The sequence below is a fragment of the Manis javanica genome, chromosome 1 (assembly GCF_040802235.1).
Source record: "Manis javanica isolate MJ-LG chromosome 1, MJ_LKY, whole genome shotgun sequence".
Taxonomy (NCBI): Eukaryota; Metazoa; Chordata; class Mammalia; order Pholidota; family Manidae; genus Manis; species Manis javanica.
Genome location: NC_133156.1, coordinates 165,393,627 through 165,402,901, shown reverse-complemented (window position 1 = coordinate 165,402,901; position 9,275 = coordinate 165,393,627). Strand labels below are relative to the sequence as shown.

Sequence of the window (9,275 nt, the reverse complement as noted above, 5' to 3'; positions counted from 1 at the left end):
CTCTCCGTTTTTTTCTCTTCTCGTTGCTTCCTCTTCCCTTGTCCTGTTACTTGCTGTTAGACCTTAGGTGCTCCACCTTGGGGAGACTCTCGGGGAAGCACAGACCCTCACTGGTGTGGGCCCCGCCCTGGGTCAGCGAAACCCCAGCCTGGCCTCTCTGCTTCACGCTGGCCACCTGCACCCAGAGGCAGGAAGGAGCCCAGGAGCCCAGAGCCACCCTGGAAGGAGGGCACGCAGCCAGCTGGATACAGCCCCATGCAAAGGGAGTTGGGGAAGGAGTCCCCCAGCCCTGCTCTGTTCCTCCTTCCCATTCTGCGTTGGGCCCCTCCCTGGCCGAACACCCCCAGAGGCCGGAGAGAGTCTGTGGAATATAGCCACAGAGATCAGGGTGCTGGGCAGATAGATGGAAGGGTGGAAAGAAGCCCTGGAGGACCTAGGCCCACACAATTCCACCCCCTGGCCCTCAGCGTCCGCTCTTCTCCCACCTCCTGATAACACCCAAGCAGTTAGCCCCCAGTGATGTTGGAGGTAGCGGTGGGGTGACCTTTGTCATTGCAGTGAAGCCTGCTTCTGCAGCCCCATGCTCCCCTTGACCTTGCCTGTCATTATTTGGCAGGGTGATTCGACCTGTCTTTCCTATTGGATATTAATTAGTGCTCCTGTCTTAATTGCGTTTTTCCACAAACTTTTATAATGGGATGTGAAAATACACTAAGAGATGTCCCAGGGAATCCCCCAAGTTCCAGACATAGCCCTCCCTGCCCCATAGTATAGCACCCCTGGGGACCTGCTACCCCAGCCAATATAGTAAGTCCACTCTGTGTCTGTTTGTTCAGCAGCATGAGGGGCCCAACTCACTGGGGAGCCAGTTCCACTTCCAACTAGTTGGAACCATGACCATGTTACTGACAAAAGAATTCCCCTTTGCATATCAGCACTGCCAAACCCACAGAGGCCGAGACTACAGAGGCATAACATAAGAATTGTGAGTGAAGTATTGGATAGAATAATGACAGGGGACGCTCTTCCCACCCCAAGCCTGTATTTTGGGGTAACACAGGAGTAGGCGCTACACACTGGCTGCTGGTTTAAGATATACATATTATATCCTGTAGGGCTGCACACTAACCTCACAGTCTCCCAGCTGACATTCTAATGGAGTTCTCAGCAGGCTGATTTACCATTTTGTCTAACCTGCTAGTTCTCTGGCAAAATCAGTGGATTCCAAGGGCTTGAGTTCCAAGTGCCAAATGCTTCTGCCAAGAACTGTGTTGCCTCTGTTGTGCAGCTATGGATAAGGCATCCTATAAAGTTGTGAATGGCATTGCTGGTAGATGTGCTGAGTTCAGGGAGGGCAAATCCATACCCAGAATAAGTATTTATCCCTGTGAGGACAAGTTGCTGCCCTTGTCAAGATAAGAAGGGGTCAATACAATGCCACCCATCTCCTACCAGTGGGAATGGTATCATTCCCAGGACTCAGCACTGACCTCCGCTCAGCTGACTTCAGCTGTGGTGGGAGCCAAGTCAGCCCTGGTGAGGGGAAGGCCATGTGATTAAGTCCGTGCATAACTTCTATCTGTGACTATGTGGCCACTTTGTACATGGATGTACTGGGCAAGTACAAGGGAGGTGGGAGAAGAGGATCCACATGACAGCTTGCCTTGTTTATCTGGGTTGTGGAGAACCCCCTCCATGGTAGATGTCCTCTAGTGGCATTCCAGGTAGATCCAACTGTGAACCAGGTCTGTGGCATTTTCTTCACTATTAACCAGTTCCAGAGAACTCCTAAAATCCCCATGAGCACATAAGTGTGGACGGAGGGAGAAGCAGCAAGCCAGAGGGAAGCTCCATGGGAGCTTGGCCCATGAGTTACATGCTTTTCAGACATGCTTGGGCTCAGTCTTCCATTTACCATTTTTGTTTTATAATGGAATGTGCTATATATTTCCAATTTTCTGGCATCAGATAATACTCATTTACTAATAGTCAATTCAGGTTGCAAAGTCTTGACATGGTTCAGTTTCTACCAGAACCAAATAACCAAGACAGAAGCTGCTTTACAAATGGAAGATAGTTACAACAGGAGGACTGGGGAGGTCGTCCCTGTAATTCTCCAGCTGGGACTCTCCAGAAGCTCCATACATCAATGTCATCAGTACCTTCCCAGGCCATTGGCTTAACGTGGTGATAAAGCCCAAGTTCGGAGTCGCTTACAAAAGAACAAATCCAACTTGTTTGTTTTAGCTATTAGGTGGCCTCTTCCTTCCACATAATCATAGTATCATTCTACCTAGATTTTGTATTGTTGCTTTTGGTCAATTTTTTTAAAGTTATGACTTGTGTGATTTCTCACTACAAATATTTACTTTTTATACCTAAAAATAATTATTTCATTCAACGAATATTTATCAAGCACATACTGTGAGTTTACATGGTGAACAGCAACAAAACTGGTCTCCACTCTCATGGAAAAAGCCATCTGCTGGGGAAAGCCAGGCGTTAATCAAACAAACATACCAAGATACACTAAACATATAACCATGTCCACTGCCCTCCTGCCACAAACAACTATTAAAAAGTGGACAAAATACATCAAACAACTAATTTAAGACATTGTACAACAGAGAGAACCGAACTGATTTCTGAAGGAAAGGAAAAAATGATGTCGGCCCTATTCTTGTCCTATCACTGCCTGGAGGGAGTTTCTAGGCCATAGTATGCAAGGAGGGCAAAACCAAGAAGGGCTCGGCAGTCTCACTGAGTTGAGGAGATGGAGACTGGAGTTCCTGGAAGAAGAAGTGGCGAGAATTTGTGAGGCAAAGTACTATTAGAGGAGACCATTCTACTGTGCATGTCTCCAGAATTACAGAACAGAGGCCCACTTGAAGAAGTGTCCTCAGCTTCCCCCATAGTAGGCCTTGCATTCTTGCCTACACTGGGAGAGAATGATCTGCATTTGGGCATCACACAACCGGCATCTGTACGTGGTGTGCTTGCCCACCTGCCCCAGTCCCAGCCACTCAGTGTGTGCTGGCCGTGGCAGATGCATGAGTTCAGCAGGACACCCAACCACCCTGGCATTTCTCTTCTCACTTCCAACAACTCATGGAAGAGAAGGGGATACAAAGGGTCTGGCAGTTAGTCTCCTTAGTCCTGGGGCTGTGTGTTTGTGTCTGAGGGGAACAGGCCCAACAGTAGTTCTTCTGAGCCAGAACTCAAGGACCTAATTAGATGAATATCCACCCTGATCAGGACTTGAGGGTGTAAAATGACTACTGGAGTTGCAGAGGAGACCAATTCCACGTACACACTTTGTATGGACTTGAAGTCAATAAAGGTCTAATACTGTAAATAGTAAAGTCTTTCCCCTTGGAAAGCACTTCTACAACAAACTCAACAGCGCCAGTTAACGTATCATTCAAAAGAACACTTGTGATTGATGAACTCATTACACTTGACTATTCAGCCTGTTAATCCAAATTTAATCATCAGCTCCAAGCTGGTTGACCATTATTAAGTCTACTAAAATATCCCACTGAAACAATGCACCCAGGGAAAAGCACAAAGTCTCAAGCAGGGGACACGCTGGCTCTTTAAGAGGGATTTTAAATCTTATACCGCTGCCTCCTCCCAGCAGCTCTATTCTCCCCTCTGGCCAGTTTCCTCCTGTTAAAATAAGGGTATTTCTATGGTCTCTCCCAATCCCATGTCTAAGGTTTTCCCAAATTTAAGGCTCCAGCATACATGATCTAGCTTATTTTTAGCCTAAAAGCCACTTAGAGATGAGGCAAGGACTCCAAGTGAGGTTCAAATTTGCAATAATACCAGTGACCCAAATATACACACTCACCCTGCCAAAACTGGCTTTTAAAAATTTCTTAGAGCTGTTAAATCAGACCAAACTCCTTCTTTTACAAATGAGAAAACTGAGATCCAGAGAAATTTCATCTCTTCTTCTGACTACCCTACCAATCTTTCAAGATTCAGTCCAGCCACATACCCAGAAGTCTTCCCTGACCACTCCCTGCTGTCAGCAATACCAAATGTTTATTGAGTGTCTGTTATGTGCCAGCCCATTGTAGGCACTTGGGATTCACCAGTATACAACTGAAACAAAGACCCCAGGCCTTGGCTAGCTAACATTACAGCAGGGGACAGGCAATAAACCATCAGTGTAATAAATAAATAAATTCCACAACCTGGGGAAGGCAGAAAGTATATGGAGATGGGGAATTGAGCATGAAAATGGAAATTGAGAGTGCCAGAGAGTAGGGTTGGCTTGGTATGTGATTTTTAAACTGTCAGGTAGACATTGTGTAGAAGGAAACAGTGACAGAAACCTAAGAGGCAGGAAGGAAGTTGGTCATATAGGTACCTGGGGGAAGAGTATGACAGGCAGGGGGACTGCACATGCAAATTCCTTAGGGAGCCCCATGCCTGGTGAGCTCAAGAAACAAAGAGCACACCAGTGAGGGATGAGGAGAGGAGGGGAACTAATCATGCAGGGCTCTGTGGACCACCGTAGGCACTTCTGGCCACTGCAGGGTTTGAGCAGAAGTGGGACACGATCCAATTTCTGATTTCAAAGGCCTGCTCTGGCTGCTGTATTGAGACCAGAATGTAGTGAACAGATATAAAGCACAGAAACCTGACAGGGGTACTGCAATAACTCAGGTAACTGAGCTGATGGCAGCTTGGACCCAATGGTAGCAGTAAGGAGAGAAGTGGTGTGAAGTGGCTTAATTCTGGCCATACTTTGAAATAGAACCAACAGGATCAGTTGATAGGCTGGATGGAGTGTAAGAGAGAAAGAGAATGTTTCTGGGTGTTTTTATTTTTTAAGTCTAAACTACATACTTAACTACATATTCCAATTCATCTGAATGTGTCTAATTCTTTCTTTCCCCATCTCTTTCTCTCTGCATTAAGCCATCTGAGGGCAGATGTTGTGCTGTATTCACCTCTACATTCCCAAAGCCTACTGCAGCATTCAATAAATATTTGCTGACTAAATGAACATTAAACATGGCAGATATGGCAGATGTGAATTCACACTGGATCCAATACTGTCTTCATCATCTCCTTACTAAGATAGGTTTTTGCATCAAGCATGAAAGGCCTGTTGCTGATGTCTGTAGAGAGGTGAGGTCAGATCTCCAATCTAAGTGTTCAGGCTTCCACATGCTGTCTCCTTTTCATGGCTGTATTAGTTTTCTATTACTGTGTAACAAATTACCACAAGCTTAGAGACTCGACACACATTTATAACATCAACTTCCCATGGGTTAGGAGTCCAGGCACATGGGGCCTCTGTCACAAGGCTACCATCAAGGCATCAACCATGCTGTGTTCTCATCTGGAGGCTGGACTGGGGAAGATTCTGCTTCTGATTCAAGTTGGGGGCAGAATTAATTTCTTCATGTTAGCAGGACAGAGAGCTCCAGCTTTTTGCCAGCTGTTGGCTGGAGGCATCCCATTGCTCCGAGAGGCCACCTGCAGGTCTTGGCTCTATTAGCTTCTTCAGCAATTTTGCTTACTTCATCAAACCCACAAGGAGAGTCATCAGTCTGTCAAGATGTTTCATTTAACATAAAGGAATCATAGGTGTGATATCTCAGCACCTTTGCTTTATTCTATTAGGCAGAAGCAAGCCACAGAAACAGCTCACACTTAAGGGGCTTGACCATTAGGACGGCATGACCATTAGGAAGTGGAAATCATTGGGGATCACTAAGGGTCTGTCCACCACAAGGACTCTCATCTTCAGAATTTTTGCCCTCTTTCCCAACAGCTCTGACCCAGTGTTAGTTCTGGCTAGACCTTGCTGTCCAACATGGTAGCCACTAGCCCTCTATGTGACTAGTGTGACTGAAGAGGTGACTTTGAATTTTAAAAAATTTAATGAATTTAAACTTAAATTTAAAAGCTGATAATCAGTTATTGGAGAATTTTTGTGTCTTTGGAACAGTGTGGGTATGTGGATCTAATTTTTCAACTAAATTTTGTGAAATCTAGATACTGATCAAGTGTTTCCACTAAAAGCTTAGGGTTCAAATTTAGATGTACTGTTAATTATAAAATTGACATGAGATTTCAAAGGCTTAGTATAAAAAAAGAATGAAGTATCTCGTTAATAATTTTTATACGGATTACATTTTGAAACGGTACCATCCTGTATCTACTGGGTTAAGTAAAATACATTACTAAAAATATTGTCATGTTTTTGTTAAACGGGTCACCAGAAAATTTAAAGTGACATATGCAGCTTGCATTCTACTGCTGAAACAAAATGCATAGGGTCCTGAGGGTGGGAAAGACACACCACCAAAGGCAGCAAATAATGCAAAGCAATGCCTGATGGATGCCAAACGACAAATACCGCAAGGCTCAGAGGACGGAAAGGCGGGGATACCAGCAACCCCGCAAATCCGCAGGAGAAGGCCAGATGCACGAATCCTTAGGAGTCCTGCGGCCTCGCCGCCCCGCCCCGTGCGCCCCGCCCCGCGCGCCCCGCCCCGCACACGCCCCTCCGTGAGCGCGCTGCGCCGTTTGACCCCTTCACCGCGCCGTAGGTCGTGCCCCACGCCGGGCGGCTGCAATGCCGGACGTGTCGGAGAGGACGCTACAGGTGTCAGTGCTGCTGGCCTTCGCCTCCGGAGTGCTGGTGGGCTGGCAGGCGAACCGGCTGCGGAGGCGCTACCTGGACTGGAGGAAGCGGAGGCTGCAGGACAAGCTGGCGATGACTCAGAAGAAGCTGGACCTGGCGTGAGCCCCAGCGCCGCGGCCCCCGCGCGGCCACCTCGCTCCGCGGCGCGGGGGCTCGGGTGCAGGCGGCCTGAGCCAGGCTCATCTCACTCCGCCAGCCGCGCCCGGCTCCTCTTGGAGTGTCGGTGAGCGCTGCTTGAGTTGCCCTCAAAGGGGAGGAGACTTTGGGGCCTACGGATATCTTAGGGTGGGAGGGCTTTTGGATAGCTCACAGGAGGTGACTCGCTCTCACCGACGTGGGAAAGAGGAGGGAGTTTTGTTTTCCCTAACAACTTGCACTGGTGTAGCTAAGTTCTCTGCGTGTGTTTAACGGGCATGTCTTACCACGTGAAATAGCGTTGCACATTCAGAACGTTAAACTTAAAAACAAAATACTGTAAAGAAAGAGGAGAAAAGAAAATGGGCCGTAGAGTTGTACTTGCACCCCTTTACCCCTTATTTTTTTCGATGATATCCTGGGTAGCACCATACATCTTTGCGTTCATGTTTTCTAATCCCCAGTCTGAATTCCTTTGTCACGGGCAGGGCAGCCGGTAAGATGAAAAGGGCATGAATGGGCCGAAAGTCAGGAGCCTTGCCTAGAGGCCTAGATTTATGTTAGAGCTGTGCAAATTTTCAGGGTCTCAGTTTTCTTATCTGTAACATCAGATCTTATGGTTCACGATTTAACTCCACAGTAGAATAATTTGAAGTTAACGATTGTGTATTTCTAATTTTTTTTTCTTTCTGTTTCCAATAGCATGTTGAAGATGGATGGACAGCACTGGACAGAAATAATTTCTCCTTGCACTTTATGAATCAATTTTATTTTTAAAATAAAAATTATAAACATCTCTGAACCTTTTATCATAAGGAAAAGGAGTATCTTGCTTGTCTTGCAGCTTATTGCATCAAGAAATCTGGATTCTCAAAACTGATGTAATAGTAATTTTGAGCAGGTGTCTTCTTAAGCAACCTATGCCGGTTCTTTTGTGGGACAACCTATAAAGTGGAGTTAGCTTAGGGACTGTTACCAGTCCTTCTGGTCACCTGTTTTACTGGACCTATATAGGAAACCCAGGGGCTCTGTAAAAATAACTGAGGCAAGAGTGATGTATGTAAAACCTTTGCACTTCTGAGAGTGACAACATATTCCAGGTGCAGAGTATAAGCTTTATTGGCAAAAATTTCATTTGTGTGTCATGATGGAATATGCATGTGAAGTAGAAACCCTCTTGAAGGGATCTTAGACTGTGTCCAGGTCCCTGGTTATTTATTTTTTGCAAGAGGTGTTTTTTAGAATATTGCCCTTGCTTATTCCTATAAAGATTAATTTTATGTCTCAGCAAATTTAACAGCAGCTCCATATTAAGGAAATTCAAAGAAGTTGTTTCCACAGAAAGCTTTTTTTTTTTCTCCCCATTTTACCGGAATGTTACACTTTATTATTTCCAACTTTATTTTCATTCTGTGAATGCAGGGACTGAAATGTTAATTCTTAAGTTTCATCCCATCTGGGGATGAGTACCCTGAAGTATCCTACTCACCTTTTGTCATTGAGACTGTGAGCCAGGGGGGGTCTCAAGGCACATGCTGCCTGGGAATGTTATGATGTATCCTGTTAAGCATCTGGGTTATAACCACTTATGGCTGTTTGGTTCTGTTCTTGTGCCATGTTCCTGGTGGACCTGGTCTTCTCAGTGTTGATTCTTTTCCCATTGTGTGCAGCACCCTGACACCCTCATCTCCCTCTGCTGTCTCAACTGCCACCCCTGCCCCTCTGGGCATGTGCTACTCACCCTGAGTCCTGTCTAGGTCCTCTGTGATCTTTCGCCACCCCATATCACTCTTATTTGTCCCCTATAGCCTCTTTACACTGCTCATGTGTCCCCAGCCCTGTGGTGGGTCACTCCCTGGGACAGCTCCTCAATCACTTTTTCTCTTCTTGCCCTCTGCCCTCTGCCTGGGTTTTTTCCCTGAGGATATTGTCTTACATGGAGATGTTAACTTTTTTCATGTTAGCCAGAATTGGCAATGAGGAAGTTGGGAGCCAGAGTTGATACCAGTGGTATAACCTGGAAATGATACTTGACTCATTGACATACATATCTCACCCCCTCTCTTTTGTCACTGCTGTGTAATCACAGCAGCTACCTGTTGCATTGGCCCATTTTTATTTACCTACCCTTCCTTTTGACCCCCTGAGGCTCTTCAGACCTGCTCCATTCCACATTGCTTCAGCCATACCTGAACCTTGTCACAGTCTTGGACTTCATTGTCCCATCATACTTGGCTTCTTCAGTTTCAGCTGGTAAACCTTCCTCAAGGACAACTCACATCTTCCCCACCTCTGCACTTACAGAACTGCCTACTCTGGAGGAGACCACTGGTTATTCCTCCCTTGCAATTCACCTCATGTATTCTGGGTGATGTGGTTGGGTCAGACTCCCTCCCTGCCTACATATTTACCTTTCATCACTGCTTTTGCTCTCTCTGGGCCACCTAACTTAATAGAGAAAGAACCTGCA

General features: G+C 46.1%; 1 protein-coding gene across 1 annotated transcript; it reads left to right on the top strand.

The window, feature by feature from the left end:
• Positions 1-6,563: 6,563 nt before the first annotated feature.
• On the top strand, positions 6,564-7,601 carry MTLN (mitoregulin). The gene is made up of 2 exons (XM_037002179.2): positions 6,564-6,893; positions 7,508-7,601. Exon 1 carries the CDS (start codon positions 6,602-6,604, stop codon positions 6,770-6,772), a length of 171 nt encoding a protein of 56 aa, XP_036858074.1. The 5' UTR covers positions 6,564-6,601; the 3' UTR covers positions 6,773-6,893; positions 7,508-7,601.
• Positions 7,602-9,275: the final 1,674 nt, after the last annotated feature.

What these genes read in the sequence shown, in the direction of transcription:
- MTLN (XM_037002179.2), top strand. Translation starts at nt 6,602, where the DNA reads ATGCCGGACGTGTCGGAGAGGACGCTACAGGTGTCAGTGCTGCTGGCC.